Here is a 22,572-nt window from a genome sequence, read left to right as displayed (position 1 = left end):
AGGAGGATGGGATAGGAGGTCGAGATGAGGACAGGATAGGAGGTCGGGATAGGAGGTCGGGATAGGAGGACGGGATAGGAGGTCGAGATAGGAGGTCGGGATAGGAGGACGGGATAGGAGGTCAAGATAGGAGGACGGTATAGGAGGTCAGGACAGGAGGTCGAGGTAGGAGGACGGAATAGGAGGTCAGGATGTGGGGTTGGGATATGACAACAATATATGAGGACGGGATATGAAGTCAAAAGCTTCCTCCTTTGTTTATTTTCCTCCCCAAAAAGGATTAGGAAGGAAAAACCGGGCAACACTGGGTACTCAGCTAGTATATATATATATATATATATATATATAACTGCTTTGTGTCTGGCCACAAAAGATGTAAGGGGTGATGAACGGCATCACCTCTTAAAGGGGTACTCCGCTGCTCAGCGTTTGGAACAAACTGTTCCGAACGCTGGAGCCGGCGCAGGGAGCTCGTGATGTCATAGCCCCACCCCCCTCATGATGTCACATCCCGCACCCTCAATGCAAGTCTATTTGAGGGGGCGGCAGCCACGCCCCCTCCAATAGACTTGCATTGAGGGGTTTCCATGGGTCTTCTGCTCTGGTCTGAAATCGAGCAGACCAGAGCAGAAGATCACCGATAACACTGATCAGTGCTTTGCCCTATGTATAGCACTGAACAGTATAAGTAATCAAGCAATTGCTATATATGGTCCCCTATGGGGACATAAAAAGTGTAAAAGAAAAGAAACAAACAAAAAAAAAAAGTAAACAAAATGTGAAAAATCCCCTCCCCCAATAAAAATATAAATCATCCCTTTTTCCCATTTTACCCCAAGAAAGGGTAAAACAAATAAATTAAGTATCGCCGTGTGCGTAAATGTCCGAACTATCAAAATATAATGTTATTGATCTAAACGTAAAAAAATAAATATGTCCAAAATTGATGCTTTTTTGCCACATAATATTCCAGAAAAATGTATTAAAAGTTTCATACATGCCAATGTGTTATCAATAACAAGTACAGATCACGGCGCAAAAAATGAGCCCTCATACCGCCGCTTATACGGAAAAAAGTTATAGGTTGTCAAAATAGAGGGATTTTAAACGGACTCATTTGGTTAAAAAGTTTGAGATTTTTTTAAAGCGGTGCAAAAATCTCAAAGTACGTAATCATGGGTATCATTTTAACCAAGGAATAAAGAAAACATGTAATTTTTACCGTAAATTGTACAGCGTGAAAACCAAACCTTCCAAAATTAGCAAAATTGCGTTGTTCTTTTCAATTTCCCCACACAAATAGTATTTTTCATTTCGCCATACATTTTATGGTAAAATTAGTGATGTCATTACGAGGGACAACTGGTCACGCCAAAAACAAGCTCTCATATGGGTCTGTGGATGGAAATATAAAAGAGTTATGATTTTTCAAAGGAGAGGAGGAAAAAACGAAAATGCTAAAATAAAATTAGCTGTGTCCTTAAGGAGTTAAAAAAATTAAATTAAATAACCAATTTGGTATGGGTGGGGTATATTGGAAAGCCTGTTCTAACTGAAACTACTGTGACTTACAAGGGCTTATGTCTGACAATCTAATGAGCAGTTATATGACCTCCCCTCTTTCACATTACTGATCTCTTCCTGAACAGACAGGAGGGGAGGGAGATCGTTCCAGTATGGCTAATAGCATTACATTAGAAAGTTGCTCTATTACACCGAACACAGGTTGCTTTTTTCCCTAGATAACCACTTTAAAGAAGCACTCCAGGATTCTTTGTTTTTACCTATATCATGCACACTTACGCTATTCCTACAGTGCCATCTGTTTCTTTCAAGCATAGCTGCTTCCCAGTGCATCCTGGGTCAGCTGACATTCTATGAACTGCAGGATGACATCATTACCTCGGTATCAGTCTACAGCAGTGCTTTCAAACCAGGGAGCCTTTGCCTTTGCAAAACTACAACTCCCAGCATACCCGGACAGCCAACGGCTGTCCGGGCATGTTGGGAGTTGTAGTTTTGCAACAGCTGGAGACACCCTAGTTGGGAATTACTGTCTTAGAGAGTGGACTGCCAGCTGCATCTCTTCCCTTAGAGGGATACTTCTGCCTAGCCAAGTAATGCTGACAGGATAGCCAAATTGGGGATTGGGGAGAAAAGAAAGGGCATGTTGGGAGTTGTGGTTTTGCAACAGCTGGAGGCACCCTAGTTGAGAAACACTGTCTTAGAAAGAGGACTGCCAGCTGCATCTCTTCCTTTAGAGGGAAACTTTAGCCTAGCCAAGTCACACTGAGAGGATAGACAAAGGGGGAGAAAAAAAGGGCATGTTGGGAGTTGTGGTTTTGCAAGAGCTGGAGGCACCCTGGTTGGGAAACACTGTCTGAGGCTGGGTCCACACTACGTTTTGTCCCATACGGGAGCGCATACGGCAGGAGGGAGCTAAAAGCTCGCGCTCCCGTATGTAACCGTATGCGCTCCCGTATGTCATTCATTTCAATGAGCCGACCGGAGTGAAACGTTCGGTCCGGTCGGCTCATTTTTGCGCCGTATGCGCTTTTACAACCGGACCTAAAACCGTGGTCAACCACGGTTTTAGGTCCGGTTGTAAAAGCGCATACGGCGCAAAAATGAGCCGACCGGACCGAACGTTTCACTCCGGTCGGCTCATTGAAATGAATGACATACGGGAGCGCATACGGTTACATACGGGAGCGCGAGCTTTTAGCTCCCTCCTGCCGTATGCGCTCCCGTATGGGACAAAACGTAGTGTGGACCCAGCCTTAGATTGAGGACTAACAGCTGCATCTCTTCCTTTATAGGGAAACTTTAGCCTAGCCAAATCATGCTGAGAGGATAAACAAAGAGGTAGAATTGGGGAGAAAAGAAGGGCATGTTGGGAGTTGAGGTTTGGCAACAGCTGGAGGCACCCTGGTTGGGAAACACTGTCTTAGAGAGAGGACTAACAGTAGCATCTCTTCCCTTAGAGGGACACTTCAGCCTAGACAAGTCACACTGACAGGATAGCCAAAGAGGTAGAATTGGGGATAAAAGAAGGCATGTCGGGAGGTGTTATTTTGCAACAGCTGGAGGCACCCTGGTTGGGAAACCCCGTCTTAGAGAGAGGACTGGCAGCTGGGAAACTTGTACCTAGCCATTCATTTGATTTGATAAAAAAAAATTGGGACATAAATGGGTACAGCTACGGCCCAATCAATGGGAACACTATGACAGCTCTGTACCAATGGTTGCATGGTGCCCCCAATGTCTGATGACCTCATAACGGGGGCGTCTGTCTGTGTCTCCTCAGGAGGAGCTGGGATATGCTCCATCTAACATTCACATCATCGGGCACAGTCTGGGCGCTCACGCTGCCGGAGAGGCCGGGCGGAGACTCCCCGGAATCAGAAGGATCACAGGTACAAAGACCACACGTCCCCGCTCCGCCGCCGCTTATCTCTCACCCGTCTCTTCTTGTCTCGTAAGGTCTGGACCCAGCCCGGCCCTGGTTTGAGAACACCCCTAAAGATGTCCGCCTGGATGCCTCCGATGCGGGTTTAGTTGACGTGATCCACACGGACACCAATATACTGTTCGGTAAGAATTCTTATGTTGCTGCGATCTTGCTAAATACAGCAAACATTACAGAAACGTTACCGCAACGTGTGAACATGGCCTTGGGATTAAATGGGTACTCTCATTAAAGTTAATTTTTTTTATTAAAAAAATTATGCAAAGATAAACATATTTCTAAAATATATTTATAATTTTTTTTTTCGTTTTTACAGTTTTTTTTCACATTAGAAAATCTGGCCACTAGGTGTCACCCTACATGGCTCAGGAATCCTTTTCACCCCCTTACATTGAGCACGTTCGGACCACTGCTGGCCGGGCAGTGTGGTCCAACGTGGTCCGAAAATGCTCGTTCACAGCTCGCTCTCTGCCTGTATATGAAACAGGCAGAGAACGAGCACAGCGCTCGTTTGAGTGCGGCGCACGAAATTTGAATATCCCCGCCCCCCTTCATATGCCTCTTCTCACTGCAGCGCGCGAGCTGCAGTCTATCTCCCATGCTGGAGACAGAGAGGGAGACGACAGTCCTCCGATGTTACTCCTCTCTGCATGACACGTGTATAGCCACATAGAGAGGAGGAGACTCGGAGGCTTCCGTCCCTGCCCTGTAAAACGCCTGTACGCGTGCTCCCATGAGGGACCACAGCATAAAGGATGACGGGCGGAAGCGAGCCCCGGCCAGGCTTCAGATGACGTCACGCCGGCCGGGGCCGCCCGCTTCCTGCCCTACGGAGACTGCTCAACTCTAAGCTACCACAGCTGGTTTAAAAAAGGTATTTTTATGGGGAATTTGAATGAAATAAATACAGGGATAGACGTAGGTAGTGTCGGGGACAGATGGGGAGGGGGATTAGGGAAATTTAAGTTAGTGATAGCTACTTTTTAAGCTGTCATAACAATCCTCTGATTCTTGTATTAACCAGGAGTCGGTATGATGAAACCGATCGGACACTACGATTTCTACCCAAATGGAGGAGGTCACATGACCGGGTGTCCAAGCAAATTTTCCTTTTTGGTTAACAGGAAAAGTAAGATGTTCGCTCTTACAGTAGAGACTCCATAGTGTGACTCCTCTAACAGTATAGACTCCATAGTGTGACCGCTCTTACAGTATAGACTCCATAGTGTGACTGCTCTTACAGTAAAGACTCCATAGTGTGACTGCTCTTACAGTATAGACTCCATAGTGTGACTGCTCTTACAGTATAGACTCCATAGTGTGACTGCTCTTACAGTATAGACACCATAGTGTGACTGCTCTTACAGTATAGACTCCATTGTGTGACTGCTCTTACAGTATAGACACCATAGTGTGACTGCTCTTACAGTAGAGACTCCATAGTGTGACCGCTCTTACAGTATATACTCCATAGTGTGACCGCTTTTACAGTATAGACTCCATTGTGTGACTGCTCTTACAGTATAGACACCATAGTGTGACTGCTCTTACAGTAGAGACTCCATAGTGTGACCGCTCTTATAGTATATACTCCATAGTGTGACCGCTTTTACAGTATAGACTCCATAGTGTGACTGCTCTTACAGTATAGGCTCCATAGTGTGACTGCTCTTACAGTATAGGCTCCATAGTGTGACCTCTTACAGTATAGACTCCATAGTGTGACTGCTCTTACAGTATAGACTCCATAGTGTGACTGCTCTTACAGTATAGACTCCATAGTGTGACTGCTCTTACAGTATAGACTCCATAGTGTGACCACTCTTACAGTAAAGACACCATAGTGTGACTGCTCTTACAGTATAGACTCCATTGTGTGACTGCTCTTACAGTATAGACACCATAGTGTGACTGCTCTTACAGTAGAGACTCCATAGTGTGACCGCTCTTACAGTATATACTCCATAGTGTGACCGCTTTTACAGTATAGACTTCATAGTGTGACTGCTCTTACAGTATAGACTCCATAGTGTGACCTCTCTTACAGTAGAGACTTCATAGTGTGATCGCTCTTACAGTATAGACTCCATAGTGTGACTACTCTTACAGTAAAGACACCATAGTGTGACTGCTCTTACAGTATAGACTCCATTGTGTGACTGCTCTTACAGTATAGACACCATAGTGTGACTGCTCTTACAGTAGAGACTCCATAGTGTGACCGCTCTTACAGTATATACTCCATAGTGTGACCGCTTTTACAGTATAGAATCCATTGTGTGACTGCTCTTACAGTATAGACACCATAGTGTGACTGCTCTTACAGTAGAGACTCCATAGTGTGACCGCTCTTACAGTATATACTCCATAGTGTGACCGCTTTTACAGTATAGACTTCATAGTGTGACTGCTCTTACAGTATAGACTCCATAGTGTGACCTCTCTTACAGTAGAGACTTCATAGTGTGATCGCTCTTACAGTATAGTCTCCATAGTGTGACTGCTCTTACAGTATAGACTCCATAGTGTGACTTCTCTTACAGTATAGACTCCATAGTGTGATTGATCTTACAGTATAGACTCCATAGTGTGACTGCTCTTATAGTATAGACTCCATAGTGTGACCGCTCTTACAGTATAGACTCCATAGTGTGACCGCTCTTACAGTATAGACTCCATAGTGTGACTGCTCTTATAGTATAGACTCCATAGTGTGACCGCTTTTACAGTATAGACTCCATAGTGTGAAAGCTCTTACAGTATAGACTCCATAGTGTGACTGCTCTTACAGTATAGACTCCATAGTGTGACCACTCTTACAGTATAGACTCCATAGTGTGACCACTCTTACAGTATAGACTCCATAGTGTGACCACTCTTACAGTATAGACTCCATATTGTGACCTCTCTTACAGTATAGACTCCATAGTGTGACCTCTCTTACAGTATAGACTCCATAGTGTGACCTCTCTTACAGTATAGACTCCATAGTGTGACTGCTCTTACAGTATAGACTCCATAGTGTGACTGCTCTTACAGTATAGACTCCATAGTGTGACCGCTCTTACAGTATAGACTCCATAGTGTGACTGCTCTTACAGTATAGACTCCATAGTGTGACTGCTCTTACAGTATAGACTCCATAGTGTGATTGCTCTTACAGTATAGACTCCATAGTGTGACTGCTCTTACAGTATAGACTCCATAGTGTGACCGCTCTTACAGTATAGACTCCATAGTGTGACTGCTCTTACAGTATAGACTCCATAGTGTGACTGCTCTTACAGTATAGACTCCATAGTGTGACTCCTCTTACAGTATAGACTCCATAGTGTGACTGCTCTTACAGTATAGACTCCATAGTGTGACTGCTCTTGCAGTATAGACACCATAGTGTGACTGCTCTTACAGTAGAGACTCCATAGTGTGACCGCTCTTACAGTATAGACTCCATAGTGTGACCTCTCTTACAGTATAGACTCCATAGTGTGACTTTTCTTGCAGTATAGACTCCATAGTGTGACTGCTCTTACAGTATAGGCTCCATAGTGTGACCGCTCTTACAGTATAGACTCCATATTGTGACTGCTCTTACAGTATAGACTCCATAGTGTGACTGCTCTTACAGTATAGACTCCATAGTGTGACTGCTCTTACAGTATAGACGACATAGTGTGACCGCTCTTACAGTATAGACTCCATAGTGTGACCTCTCTTACAGTATAGACTCCATAGTGTGACTGCTCTTACAGTATAGACTCCATAGTGTGACCGCTCTTACAGTATAGACTCTATAGTGTGACTCCTCTTACAGTATAGACTCTATAGTGTGACTCCTCTTACAGTATAGACTCCATAGTGTGACTGCTCTTACAGTATAGACGCCATAGTGTGACCTCTCTTACAGTATAGACTCCCTAGTGTGACCTCTCTTACAGTATAGACTCCATAGTGTGACCGCTCTTACAGTATAGACTCCATAGTGTGACCTCTCTTACAGTATAGACTCCATAGTGTGACTGCTCTTACAGTATAGACTCCATAGTGTGACCTCTCTTACAGTATAGACTCCATAGTGTGACCTCTCTTACAGTATAGACTCCATAGTGTGACCGCTCTTACAGTATAGACTCCATAGTGTGACCTCTCTTACAGTATAGACTCCATAGTGTGACCGCTCTTACAGTATAGACTCCATAGTGTGACCTCTCTTACAGTATAGACTCCATAGTGTGACCTCTCTTACAGTATAGACTCCATAGTGTGACTGCTCTTACAGTATAGACTCCATAGTGTGACCGCTCTTACAGTATAGACTCCATAGTGTGACCTCTCTTACAGTATAGACTCCATAGTGTGACTGCTCTTACAGTATAGACTCCATAGTGTGACCTCTCTTACAGTATAGACTCCATAGTGTGACTGCTCTTACAGTATAGACTCCATAGTGTGACTGCTCTTTCAGTAAATAATCCCTCCATGTTACTGTTGTATATTTCCTTCTGCCATTTTAAAATGTCACTTTTAATCCACAGATGCCCTTGAGATCTTGGCGTGTAACCACTTCCGGTCCTTTCACTACTTCACGTACAGTGTCAGTCACCCCGACACCTTCACTGGTTACCCCTGCGAGAGCTACGAGGCCTTCACTCAGGTGCCTTCTGTTACCTGCTCTAACAGCAAAGAATCCTTCTCTCCTCATTTCTAACATCTGCCCCATGAAAGCTTGGTGATAACCAACATAGAGGATGTCACTTACCTATATAAGACCCCTGATGGACCTGCCTATAAACCGATGCAGTTGTGGTGACCTGGGGGAGTGCAGTGTTGTAGCTGAGGGGGTCTGCTGGTTCTTGTAGTTCAACAACTTATATATCACAGTTGACTTTAGTGGCTATGCAGTCCCATGTCAAACTCCCTAAGACAACAATAGCTTTCTCAATGATGCACTTGGTGGAGTAGCGAGGGGGTCCCCTGGTGCCCCCCCCTGTGCTATGTTCTTGCGGATGCACGTTGGGGGGTCCCAACATGGTGAAGGTGCAAGCAGTTTTAGTACATGAGGAGCAGCAGGTAAACAATACAAACAGTCCTTCCTCAGTCCCAACTGATGTCTGATAAAAGGATTGCCTGTGTGTATACAGAGGAGAGGTGCTGCTACAGTGTGTCACTTTGGTTTTCACTCTGATTTGGATATTGTTTCTGGTGCTTGGATTTAAAGGGGTACACCGGTGAAAAACCTTTTTTTTTTTATTTATTTATTTATTTTTAATTAACTGGTGCCAGAAAGTTAAACAGATTTGTATATTACTTCTATTACAAAATCCTAATCCTTCCAGTACTTATCATCTGCTGTATGCGCAACAGGAAGTTCTTTTCTTTTTAAGTTTCCTTTCAGTCCGACCACAGTGCTCTCTGCTGACACCTCTGTCCATGTCAGGAACTGTCCCGAGCAGGAGAGGTTTGCTATGAGGATTTTCTCCTGCTCTGTACAGTTCATAAAATGGACAGAGGTGTCAGTAGAGAGCACTGTGGTCAGACAGAAAGGAAATAAAAATTTTAGAAAAAAGAACTTCCTGTCGAGCATACAGCTACTGGAAGTACTGGAAGGATTAAGATTTTTTAAATAGATGTAATTTACAGATCTGCTTACCATTCTGGCACCAGCTGATTAATAAAATAATAATGTTTTTCACCGGAGTACCTCTTTAACCCTGACTGTTCCAGAACTCTCTCTGAGGATCTAGTCAGACACTGACTCGCTGAATTGTGACTAGGAATAACTCTAGCTGCAGTCCTATTATTCTGTGCAGGGTCTCATCAGAGGGTGGGCTGAGGTATTCGTGTAGGACCCCACACCACTTACTTTATTCAGCAGTGACGCAGCACCCCTGGTGCATCCAGATGAGGTATCGCCCCAATTATAAAGTGACTGAACCAGAACCAGAGGCCGATATCATCCAGTCCCTCTGTACAGTGGAGGCCTGGATCATCTCCCCAATGCTACCTCTTAGTCTATCCTGTCAGCATGACTCGCTAGGCAGACGATTCCCTCTAAGGGAAGAGATTAAAGGGGTACTCCGGTGGAAAACAAATATATATATATATTTTATTTTATTTTATTTAATCAACTGTTCAGAGCAGGAGAGGTTTGCTATGGGGATTTGCTCCTATTCTGGACAGTTCCTGACATGAACAGAGGTGTCAGCAGAGAGCACTGTGGTCAGACTAGAAACAACCACACAACTTTATCTGTAGTATACAGCAGCTAATAAGTACTGGAAGGATTCATATTTTTTAATAGAAGTAATTTACAAATCTGTTTAACTTTCTGGCACCAGTTGATTAAAAAAAAAAAAAGTGTTTTCCAATGGAGTACCCCTTTAAGTCTTTTCTCTCTTTTTCTCTTTCTCTCTCTCTCTTTCTTTCTTTCTTTCTCTTTCTCTTTCTCTCACTCTTTCTTTCTTCCTCTTTCTTTCTTTCTTTCTTTCTTTCTCTCTTTCTTTCTCTCTTTCTCTCTATTGCTCTTTCTCCTTCTTTCTTTCTCTTTCTCTCTCTCTCCCTCTCTCTTTCTTTCTCTCTCTCTTTCTCTCTTTCTCTCTTTCTCTTTCTCTCTCTCTTTATCTTTCTCTCTCTTGCTCTTTCTCCTTCTTTCTCTCTTTCTCTCTCTCTTTCTCTTAATCTCTTTCTTGCTCTTTCTCCTTCTTTCTTTATTTCTCTCTCTCTTTCTCTTTCTCTCTCTTGCTCTTTCTTCTTCTTTCTTTCTTTCTCTTCTCTCTCTTTTCTCTCTCTTTCTCTCTTTCTTTCTCTCTATCTCATTCTCTCTTTCTCTATTCCTCTTTCTCCCTCTCTCTCTCTCTCTCTCTCTCGTTCTCTCTCTCTCTCTCTCTCTCTCTCTCTCTCTCTCTCGTTCTCTCTCTCTCTCTCGTCCTCTCTCTCTCTCTCCTCTCTCTCTCTCTCTCTCTCTCTCTCTCTCTCTCTCTCTCTCTCTCTCTCTCTCTTCTCTTCTCTTCTCCTTCTCCTTCTCCTTCTCCTTCTCCTTCTCCTTCTCCTTCTCCTTCTCTTCTCTTCTCTTCTCTTCTCTTCTCTTCTCTTCTCTTCTCTTCTCTTCTCTTCTCTTCTCTCTCTTCTCTTCTCCAGCGTGGGGGATGTAGTTTTGCAACAGCTGAAGGCACTCTGGTTGGGAACGACTGTTCTAAGGTTTCTCGACTTCTCCTCTGACTTCCACTGTCCACAGGTCTGGGTTTATATGACCTCCTGCTCCTGCTCTAGAAAGTTCTTTTCCCTTGTCCTATGGGAGGCGGTATACTACACTTTGGCCACAAGATGGCAGCGTTTCCATGACTTTCCTAGGTCTCTGCATCACAATGTATTTTGTTGAGAAAATAATTTGGGGATTTACTGTTTCAGGGCTTCTGTTTCCCCTGTGTCCCTGGTGAATGCCCCTCCATGGGGTACTACGCAGACTCCTCCCACTTCAATGCCTCCACCAATCGGAGCTTCTATTTGAACACTAAGGGCGACTTCAACCATTTCTCCAGTAAGTGATTTGGGTTGGGGGAGCATTAAGTGATTTACCTCCACCTGGAGAAGAGCTGTAGTGTAAAGCATGGAGAGGGAAAGAACTGCCTGTAATGAGACAGAAAGGTCTCAGCTCATAACTGCATAATAATGGAGAAGAGCAGAGGTATAAAGTATGGAGGAGGGGCAGCACAACAGCCTGTACCTGTGATGATTTCAGATTAGTCACAGATCATAGCTCCTGGAGCAGAACTGCGGTGTAAAGTATATGTGGTACCGGGGGGTGATGAGGGCAGATGTTGTTACCCTATGGGCAGATGGCATTAAAGGGGTACTACCGTGGAAAACATTTTTTTTTTTTTTTTAATCAATTGGTGCCAGAAAGTTAAACAGATTTGTAAATTACTTCTATTAAAAAAAATCTTAATCCTTCCAGTACTTTTTAGGGGCTGTAAACAACAGAGGAAATGCTTATCTCTTTAGATTTCTGTGATGTCACAACCACAATGCTCTCTGCTGACCTCTGCTGTCCATTTTAAGAACTGTCCAGAACAGGAGAAAATCCTCATAGCAAACATATGCTGCTTCTGACAGTTCCTAAAATGGACAGCAGAGGTCAGCAGAGAGCACTGTGGTCGTGACATCAGAGAAATTTAAAAAAAAAGATAAGCATTTCCTCTGTAATATACAGCCCCTAAAAAGTACTGGAAGGATTAAGATTTTTAAATAGAAGTAATTTACAAATCTGTTTGACTTTCTGGCACCAGTTGATTTAAAAAAAAAAAAAAAGTTTTCCACGGAAGTAACCCTTTAACCCCTTGTATTCGTGACGCCAGGGCGTGGTTTAGCCTATAACCACCCGAAGGTATACTGCTAGATCCTGGGCGAGGCACGGGGGGCAATAAAGACTCCGACGCCAAGTTACGGATAACGGTAGCTTTACTGAGGGTAGACAGATGGTAAAGTCTATACAGTTCAGCCAGGGCCCAAGGAGGTGACCAGTGATGCAGAGACCTTAAGGGCTTGCTGGAACTTGTAGTAGGACTGGACAATTGAATGCAGACCACGCTGACTTGACAGGTGACAGGGACTGACTTGACTCATAAAGCTGTGACTTTATCTTACTTGAATTGATGGCGGCTGTAGGACTGGACTTTGAGGTCTCCAACACTCTGGACACACACACTAGGCGATTGCACTGGACCTCAGCCGAGAGAGAGAGAGAGAAGCTCCACCCAGGGCTTATATGGGGGAGACTAGCAGGAAGCCCATAGGTCACTCTTGGGATCACCTGGTCAATGGTATCTCCTGGGTAACAATCACATGGCATATCACATGGTATAGAGGGCCCCGGGGACACTGAAGGAGGCTGCCTGACCGGACAGCAGGAGCACAGGGTAACATCTCCCATACTGGGACACCGCACATATACTACAGATTATAGCTGTGCCCTCATGGAGCAGAACTGCAGTGTAAAGTATATACTACAGCAGTGGTCTCCAACCTGCGGACCTCCAGATGTTGCAAAACTACAACTCCCAGCATGCCCGGACAGCCGTTGGCTGTCCGGGCATGCTGGGAGTTGTAGTTTTGCAACATCTGGAGGTCCACAGGTTGAAGTCCACTGTACTACAGATTACCGTGTTCTCATGGAGCAGAGCTGCAGTGTGAAGCATGTTTTAAACTCAAATAGGTGATGCAACTAAGCTGGAGTCACAGATCGGGGCATCTGTTAATATTTTGGAATATTTTTTTTTTTTTTTTTTATAAAATGATGTATTTTTAGGACTTCTGGACCATCAGATGTGAACTGCGTCATAATAATGTATCCGCTCTATCCTCCAGGCTGGAGATATAAGATTTCTGTGACACTGAGCGGAAGTGTAAGACAGTCCGGAAAGATCTATGTGACCTTCTATGGGGGCGGCAAAGAAGAACATGAGGTGTTCAGGTGAGAGCGCCACCTCCAGGAACTGTGGGGGAAATACTATGGGCTCAGGGGACAAGTCTGCAGGGATAGAGGTAAAGTGTGTATATTGTGGGGATTAGCTCTGTAGAGATGGGCAAACAGCAGTAAACAGTCAGGGACAGGGACTCGGTTCACATGAAATATAAAACTGTGTTCACATTGGCGCAAAACAAAACCTTCTTGTCCAGCAATACCGAAACACTTTACCTCACTCTACAGGTGGCTTACTACCAGCCGTTCGACAAAACACACTTTAGATGTGTCACTTTATATATTTGGCAATTGTCACAGCCTTCCTAGGCAGAAGAAGTCGTAGTTATACTTATTGTCCAGTAAAAAGCTGTCTCCAGCACCTGTGCTGATCAGGGATTACTCAAAAAAACTGGCTAGGCCCAGAAAGCAGAATGAAAGACCCCACTGCCAATCCTGCCTTTCATCCAGGCCTGAAAATAAGACTTACTAAAGTCTCTAGTAGCTATGGTCTGCTAGAGATTTAACTCTGTATTGAATTTTCCCACATCTCACCCAGCTTTGCCTGGATGAGATATATGAGGCTCCTGAAATCTGGTAGCTAGAAATGACAGGAACCTTGGTAAAATATAAGGACCCAACCCTGACCCTCTGTAGGATGTTTCATGTGAAGGATAAGACAATATGTAACAGCAGAATAGTGAGTGCAACTCTGGAGGTGACTGGAGGAGAAGATATTATGCAACAGCAGAATGGTGAGTGCAGCTCTGGAGGTAACTGGAGGATGAGACATTATGTTACAGCAGAATAGTGATTACAGCTCCTAAGGTGACTGGAGGATAAGGCATAATGTAACAGCAGAATAGTGAGTGCAGCTCTGAAGATGACTGGAGGATAAGACATGATGTAACAGCAGAATAGTGAGTGCAGCTCTAGAGGTGACAGGAGGATAAGACATAATGTAACAGCAGAATGGTGAGTGCAGCTCTGGAGGTGACTGGAGCATAAGACATAATGCAACAGCAGAATAGTGAGTGCAGCTCTGGAGGTGACTGGAGGATAAAACATGATATAACAGCAGAATAGTGAGTGCAGCTCTGGAGGTGACTGGAGGATAACACATTATGTAACAGCAGAATAGTGAGTGCAGCTCTGGAGATGACTGGAGGATAAGACATAATGTAACAGCAGAATAGTGAGTGCAGCTCTGGAGATGACTGGTGGATTAGACATGTAACAGCAGAATAGTGAGTGCAGCTCTGGAGGTGACTGGAGGATAAGAAATTATGTAACAGCAGAATGGTAAGTGCAGCTCTGGAGGTGACCGGAGGATAAGACATAATGTAACAGCAGAATGGTGAGTGCAGCTCTGGAGATGACTGGAGGATTAGACATCTAACAGCAGAATGGTGAGTGCAGCTCTGGAAATGACTGTAATATAAGACATGAAGATGCAGTGGTTCTGGAATGGTCCCTGGTAATTCTCTGCAGCTCTATATGTGATCTGTGTGCAGGGGGTCTCTGGTCCCGGGAGAGATGTATTCTGCCTTCGTGGACTCTGGGGTGAAGCTCCAGGCTGTGCACAATGTCTCGTTCCGCTGGACTCGGACCCTCAGTCTCTTCACTATCCCGCTGGGAGCAGAGAGAATAGACGTTCAGGCCGGAGAGGACGGGACCATGTGAGTAACTACAGGACCGCTGCTCTATGAATAAGGGGGGATCTCAGCGCTGTCAATAGGGGGGCGGAGCACACTGTGTGACATCATGACTCCACCCACTGTATTTGGGGCCTGGCCATAGATCAGTCTTTCTCTCTTTCTCATGGGGGAGGACGATAGGAAAGGACCGTCGCCTAGCAACAGCGCCCATTCCGCCCTCCCCCTCTAAGGCAAAAGGGACCCCTGCGATTTCCAGTCTGGCAACGGCGGCGTCCGGAACACGGAAGCTTGGAGTTTCCACGTTCATGACATCACGCCACGCCCCCTCCATTCACGTAGTAGCCGTCACGCCTCCTCCCATAGACATGAATGGAGGGGGCGTGGCAACTGTAGTCACCAGTCATCCGGCATGGAGCGGAGTTCCTGGGATGACTGGGATACCGCAGTGTTGGGACCCCCATGATAAAACATCTTGTCCCCTATCTTCTGGATAGGGGATAAGATATTTTCCAGTGGAGTACCCCTTTAAAGGGGTTATTCAGGAAAAGAAAAACAGAGCGAACTTCTTTCAAAAACAGCTCCAGGTTGTGTGTGGATAAACCATTATCTCCGAAAATTTCTTGTTGATTTTCCCTGGATAAGCCCCGCCCACAATCAGTACATCACCTGAGAGGCCTATTCCCATTTATTACATTTTTGTATTATTTTATTCACTATTTTTTTTGTCCCAATAGGAGACTATTACATGGAATCTTTCAATTGCAAACACTGAACAATGCTGTTCCATAGCACATCACTGATCAGTGTCATCAGCGCTCCATTACTATAGGCTGTACATACTATAGGTATTCACAGAGCGCCGACCCGCCAGCACAGAGGCAGGTGGCGACCCTCCGGACATCATTTTAGCTCATCGGGACCCCATGATCGCGGTGCGGGGGGTCCCAATCAGCCTGCTGAGCTGACTGGCAACTATATTTTAGCAATTTTGAGGGTGCTATTAATTTTGGTCGTGGCATCTAAAGGGTAAATGTTGTTGCAAAACTACAACTCCCAGTAGGGAATTGTAGTTTTGAAACAGCTGGAGGCACCCTGGTTGGGAAATTCTTCTATGGAGAGCAGGACCTTCTTTAATTTTGATTGGACTCTGGGCAAGCAAATTTTTTTGGGCCCCCCTCCTTCGCGGGTCTGCAGAGGAACATAACTTGCACGACGTCCCCCGTCAGCAGGGTTGGACTGGTACCAAAAATAGGCCCAGGCATATTAGACTATGCAGCCCATTTTTTGGGTGGGGGTTGTCATGTCTGTATTAGCCTGTGTTCACACACAGCTATTGGTTTGGTTGTGTGTGAACAGTTTTATGTTCCCGGCCAGGGAATAGTTAATGCCTCTGGCTTTTTCAGCCAATAGCTCCTAGGGTGTGTCTATTTGAAAGTCAGCCCAGTCTAGCCTCTGGGCTGGTGATACTTCATTTGGACTTCATTACATCTTGCTACTGCCATGCTGCTAATGGAGGCTTTGGGTGAAACTCTTCTTATTTAATCTACGATCTCTGTTTTAGCATGCACTTTGTATTTTCTGGTTTTAGCCATGTTACAGTGGGGATCAAAAGTTTGGGCACCCCAGGTAAAAATTTGTATTAATGTGCATAAAGATGCCAAGGAAAGATGGAAAAATCTCCAAAAGGCTTCAAATTACAGATTAGACATTCTTATAATATGTCAACAAAAGTTAGATTTTATTTCCATCATTTACACTTTCAAAATAACAGAAAGCAAAAATATGGCGTCTGCAAAAGTTTGGGCACCCTGCAGAGTTAATATCTTGTACTGCCCCCTTTGGCAAGTATCACAGCTTGTAAATGCTTTTTGTAGCCAAGAGTCTTTCAATTCTTCTTTGAGGTATCTTTGCCCATTCTTCCTTACAAAAGTCTTCCAGTTCTTTGAGATTTCTGAGCTGTCTGTCACGCACTGCTCTTTTAAGGTCTATCCATAGATTTTCAATTACGTTGAGGTCAGGAGATTGTGAAGGCCATGGCAAAACCTTCAGTTTACGCCTCTTGATGTAATCCCCCGTGGATTTCGAGGTATGTTCAGGATCATTATCCATTTGTAGAAGCCATCCTCTCTTTAAAGGGGTACTCCGGTGAAAACCTTTTTTCTTTTAAATCAACTGGCTCTGGAAAGTTAAACAGATTTGTAAATTACTTCTATTAAAAAAATCTTAATCCTTCCTGTACTTATTAGCTGCTGAATACTACGGAGGAAATGTATTTCTTTTTGGAATGCTCTCTGATGACATCACAAGCACAGTGCTCTTTGCTGACATTATGATAATAATAATAAGCCTTTATTTATTGTTGTCCTTAGTGGGATTTGAACCCAAGGCCCCAGCACTGCACGGCAGCAGTGCTAACCACTAAGCCACCATGCTGCCCTTAGCATATATTTGCTATGCACGGTTGCTAAAATGGACAGAGATGTCAGCAGAGAGCACTGTGCTCGTGATGTCATCAGTGTTCCAAAAAGAAAGGAATTTCCTCTGTAGCATTCAGCAGCTAATAAGTACTGGAAGGATTAAGATTTTTTAATAGAAGTCATTTACAAATATTACTAATTTACAAGAGAGTATTGGGGCTCAGGGTAAATGATGTGTGAACACAACTGGCTTGTTATGTTAGTTATTCATATTTATTAATTTATTATAGTAATCAATTTGTTTAAATAATCGGACGTGGTAAGTATCGTGACTCACAGTGCCCTTGTAAAGCCACGGCACTCCCTACAAATAATTATATAGTATGAATAAACATAAAATCATATACTATACATAAATATAAGATGTTAATAAAACATGATAATCCTACTGAGACCAATCAAGAGTTTAAAAAAATTGAACAAATGGTCCCCTTTAGAGTTTGGACCTCTAAGTATTGGTAACTAATAGCAACCAATGGGGCTATTATGTAAAGCAATATGTCCACAATCTGATAAGTCTTTTGGTGAATAGATTAATAGGTCAGTATCCAGTTCATTAAGGCATATCAATGTCCTGCAGCGCTGTTATAGATATATAGCACTTGGTAACAGAGTTGTAATAGTTGCCGGCAATTGTAACAGTTAGTAGAATTAGTGTAAGTAGTTTAGCAGTTACAGTTATGAGCGATAGAATGATACTGTTATGCTCACCGCCCCGGGACCGATGCTTGTCAGGATGCTGTTGCTCTTTGGGGATGCAGCGGTCCCTCCTGCGGTCCCTCCTGCGGCTCTTGGGGATAGTTGGAGATACTGCGATCCCTCCTGCACTCTCTTTTGTGTGCTTTGCTGGAACAGACACCGTTGAATCTCTCACTGCGGGAGAGGACACTGCTGGAAGACTCTGCCGTCTCCTATGATAGAAGTGCCGTGGCTGGCGGTGGGCTCCAGGTGTTGTAGCTCCAGCGCTTCTGCTCAGAGTAGCGACCGGGTCCTCGTGGCTTCGAGGAGCGCGTACGTGGCTGGCAACTGACCGGGTAGGACACCAATTGTTGTGGGGCTCGCAGAGAGCTTGTGTGAATGGTCTCAATGGTCATATTAGGGGGCTGGACGCGTTTCAAGACTATACTCAATCTGTTGCAGAAGCTGGATGGTCTGACCATTGAGGAGGGGTGTCTCTTGGCAAGCATAGACGTCGAATCCCTTTACACTTCTATCCCTCACGATTTGGGGATAACAGCAGTGGAATTTTTTCTTCAGATGAGGGGCCTCCAATTTCGGGCCCACAGCCAGCTGGTCTCCGAGTTGCTGCGTTACACTCTCACCAGGAACTATTTCGTCTTTGATAGGCGGATTTACCATCAAGTGCGCGGGACCGCGATGGGGAGCCCCTGCGCCCCCACCTACGCCAACCTCTATTTAGGATGGTGGGAGGAGTCAGTGGTTTTTGGTGAGTCTTTGTCGCGGTACACGGATCTAGTCGGTTTGTGGGCCCGGTATATAGACGATATTTTCATTCTCTGGAATGGGTCGTCAGACCAATTCAGGGAGTTTGTGGATAGTCTTAATCAGAAAGATTTGGGATTGCATTTCACATTTGAATTCCACACTGATCAGATCCCCTTCCTGGATGTTCTAATTTCTAAGAATAGCCAGGGCGGTCTTGACACCACTATTTACCGCAAGCCTACAGCCACGAACTCCCTGCTCAGTTGGGATAGCCATCACCCTAGGTCTGTCTGTAGAGGCATCCCCAAAGGGCAATACTTGCGCATTAGACGCAACTGTTCCACAGAACAAGAATTTGTGAGGCAGGCGGCTGACCTGCGCCACAGATTCAGGGAACGCGGGTACCCCGATCGGGTATTAAGACAAGCGTATCAGGAAGCTAGGGGAAGAGAACGGAGTACACTCCTCACCCCTAGACAAAAACCACTTGAGAAAGTCCTCACCCGCATAGTGGCCACCTATGACAATGGCACCCCCGAAGTTAAAAGCATAATTGAAAAATACTGGCATGTCCTCTTGATGGACAAGGACCTCCAGGGGGTCCTTGACACCCGCCCCCAGATTTCGTTCCGGCGGGGACGGAATCTGCGAGATAGACTAGTTCATAGTCATTTTGTAAGACCCGGTCAGACTCCTGCCTGGCTACATCGTAACATCAAGGGCTGCTTCAGATGCTCAGGCTGCATCGCCTGTGCTCACATTTCGGTTACTAAAATCTTTACAAGTTCTGTGACAGGTGATACATACACCATTCGAGATTTTATCAACTGTCGGAGCAAGGGGGTGGTCTATAAGGCCAACTGTACTTGTGGATTGGAATACATTGGGAAAACTAAACGTGAGTTGAGGAGGAGGGTGGGGGAGCATCTGAGAGACATTACTAACTCAGCAGATAAACCCTTGGCAAGACATGTTCATGACAAGCACGGAGGGGATCCTAAAGTGGTCAGCTTTGTGGGGATTGAGCTTGTGCGACCCCCCACAAGGGGGGGGGATTGGGATAGGCTGATCCTGCAGAAGGAGACTCAGTGGATTTTCCGCCTGCAGACTCAGTCCCCCAAAGGTCTCAATGATCAGTTGAGTTTTGCATGTTATGTCTAACTCTGTCCTCCATACTCTCTCCCCCTGGCTAGCTCCCTCCCCCTCCCAACCACAGCCACTTCATTACTTACTCATTTCTCTCATTCTCTCTGTAAATATTTACCTGTGTAAATTGTCAACACCAACTACTTAATACTCATTCGTATTTTGAAAAGATAGGTTGCCGTGGCGCATGCGTACTGGCTCACCAGCATCGCCTAGCAACGCAGGACGCTCCGCTCCGTAGCCTAGACGCGCCACCGGAAGTGACGCCGACACACCGCTGTGGCGCCGGCACCCGGAAGTGGCGCGCGCACATTCGAGCGTGGAAGCAGCCTGTTTGGTAAGTGCTATATAAGGATCCCAGGTTCACTGATGTGACCGACGGGACACAGACGCCATAACCGCGCACTCTGCCACTGCAGTTCCCGACATCTCGCCGACCGCCATTGTGGTCACGTGAGTCAAACCCAGTAGCAGGGCTCTGCTCTGGGTAACCAGCACACCTTTTTCACTTTCTCCTTTGGTTTTGCTCTAAGGGAATTGTGTTTGTTTTTGTGGACTTTGTTCACGTGTTGGTTCTAATTAGTGCACTTCATCATTATTATTGTTGCACGTTGCTGGCCTATTAATTGATTTTTTGCTTGCACTTTTTGCCTCGCACCTTATGTATTATTGTTTACATTCGGTAACGCAGTATTAACTTTTTTTGTTTGCCCTGGAGCCCCTGATGAACCCATTAACTTGGGGGAAACGCGTTGGGCGGGCTTTACATTTGTTCTAGCTTAGGGGCTGACCAAGGGATAGACCGGGGCAGGGGTCGTCCTTTCAAGGACGAGTGCCCCGACAGCTCCCTGAGCGAGCAGGGCTAGTGGGCACAACATCTCCCCTGGCAGGGTACACTAGGGTCCGAGTCCCACCCCACCTGGTCTCCACATTTTCCCGGTCACCCCACTTGTTATCTTTACTCAGGCCACTGAACTTTTTGACTCCAACTATCATCGCTAGTTGTGGCCTCTGGGCCTCTTTGATTTATTTCCTTGTTGTTCGTATGTCAGTGGGGATTCTGTTGTTTTATTAGCACGATTAAACGTTATGTTTTATATGTCCTTACCCCTTCTGTGAACCGATATTGTTAGCAGGGTATTGATTTTGCTTCATCTGTCAAGACTCTACTCAGTCTTTTCCTCAGCAGCAATAAATCCTCCTTTTATTCTTAATTTACAAATATGTTTAACTTTCTGGCACCAGTTGATTTACAAGAAAAAAGGTTTTCACCAGAGTACCCCTTTAACTTCAGCTTTTTCACAGATGGCATCAAGTTAGCATCCAAAATTTGCTGAAATTTTATTGAATCCATTTTTCCTTCTACTCGTGAGATGTTCCCTGTGCCACTGGCTGCAATACAACCCCAAAGTATGATTGATCCACCCCCATGCTTAACAGTTGGACAGAGGTTCTTTTCATTAAATTCTGTTCCCCTTCTTCTCCAAACGTACCTTTGCTCATTCCGGCCAAAAATTCAATTTTAACCTCGTCGGTCCACAGAACTTGTTTCCAAAATGCATCAGGCTTGTCTATATGTTCATTTGCAAAGTTCAAACGCTGATTTTTGTGGTGAGGACGTAGAAGAGGTTTTCTTCTGATGACTCTTCCATGAAGACCATATTTGTACAAGTATCTCTTTATCTCCTTAACGACGCAGGACGTATAGTTACGTCCTCCGCCGGCACCCGCGATATGCCGCGGGGTCACGCAGTATCCCCGCGTCATATCGGGTCGGTCCCGGCGGCTATCAACGTCCGGGACCCGCGGCTAATAAAGGACATCATCGATCGCAGTGATGCCCTGTATTAACCCTTCAGACGCGGCGATCAAAGCTGACCGCCGCGTCTGAAGTGAAAGTATCCCGGCTGCTCAGTCGGGCTGTTCGGGACCGCCACGGTGAAATGGCGGCGTCCGGGAAAAGCTTACAAGCCACCGGGAGGGCCCTTACCTGCCTCCTCTGTGTCCGATCTACGAATGACTGCTCCGTTCCTGAGATCCAGGCAGGAGCACTCAAGTGCCGATAACACCGATCACAGGCGTGTTAATACACGCCAGTGATCAGCATGAGAGATCAGTGTGTGCAGTGTTATAGGTCCCTATGGGAGCTATAACACTGCAAAAAATGTTTTAAAAAAAGTGTTAATAAAGGTCATTTAACCCCTTCCTTAATAAAAGTTTGAATCACCCCCCTTTTCCCATAAAAAAAAATTAAAAATAAATAAACATATGTGGTATCGCCATGTGCATAAATGTCCGAACTATAAAAATATATCATTAATTAAACCGCACGGTCAATGGCGTATGCGCAAAAAAATTCCAAAGTCCAAAAAAGCATATTTTTGGTCACTTTTTATACCAATAAAAAATGAATAAAAAGTGATCAAAAAGTCTGATCAAAACAAAAATGGTACCGATAAAAACTTAAGATCACGGTTCCAAAAATGAGCCCTCATGCCGCCCTTTACATGGAAAAATAAAAAGTTATAGAAGAGGTCAGATGACAATTTTAAACGTATACATTTTCCTGCATTTAGTTATGATTTTTTCCAGAAGTGCGACAAAATCAAACCTATATAAGTAGGGGATCATTTTAACCGTATGGACCTACAGAATAATAAGGTGTAATTTTTACCGAAATATGCACTGCAAATTTTTGGGTAAAATGACTAATGTCACTGCAAAGTAGAATTGGTGACGCAAAAAATAAGCCATAATAAGGATTTTTAGGTGGAAAATTGAAAGGGTTATGATTTTTAAAAGGTAAGGAGGAAAAAACGAAAGTGCAAAAACTGAAAAACCCTGAGTCCTTAAGGGGTTATAGTGGAATAGTGTACCACAACTCCAGTGTCTGCCAGATCTTTCTGGAGGGATTGTGCA

At 44.8% G+C, this 22,572-nt stretch overlaps 1 protein-coding gene across 4 annotated transcripts in view; it reads left to right on the top strand.

The window, feature by feature from the left end:
- LOC130282070 (pancreatic lipase-related protein 2-like) overlaps nt 1-22,572 on the top strand; it is a 59,436-nt gene that overhangs the window by 20,802 nt on the left and 16,062 nt on the right. For 3 of the 4 annotated variants that reach the window (XM_056529929.1, XM_056529928.1, XM_056529927.1), the window contains exons 4-10: nt 3,308-3,416; nt 3,484-3,594; nt 4,494-4,598; nt 8,005-8,123; nt 10,877-11,006; nt 12,833-12,938; nt 14,441-14,605. In XM_056529929.1, coding sequence (XP_056385904.1) covers nt 3,308-3,416; nt 3,484-3,594; nt 4,494-4,598; nt 8,005-8,123; nt 10,877-11,006; nt 12,833-12,938; nt 14,441-14,605 — 845 coding nt within the window. The remainder of the gene's footprint in view (nt 1-3,307; nt 3,417-3,483; nt 3,595-4,493; nt 4,599-8,004; nt 8,124-10,876; nt 11,007-12,832; nt 12,939-14,440; nt 14,606-22,572) is intronic. The other variant, XM_056529930.1, reaches the window with a different exon arrangement.

Source organism: Hyla sarda, chromosome 7, assembly GCF_029499605.1.
Source record: "Hyla sarda isolate aHylSar1 chromosome 7, aHylSar1.hap1, whole genome shotgun sequence".
Lineage (NCBI taxonomy): Eukaryota > Metazoa > Chordata > Amphibia > Anura > Hylidae > Hyla > Hyla sarda.
The sequence above is the reverse complement of the archived record's forward strand: the minus strand, read 5'-3'. Positions and strand labels throughout refer to the sequence as shown.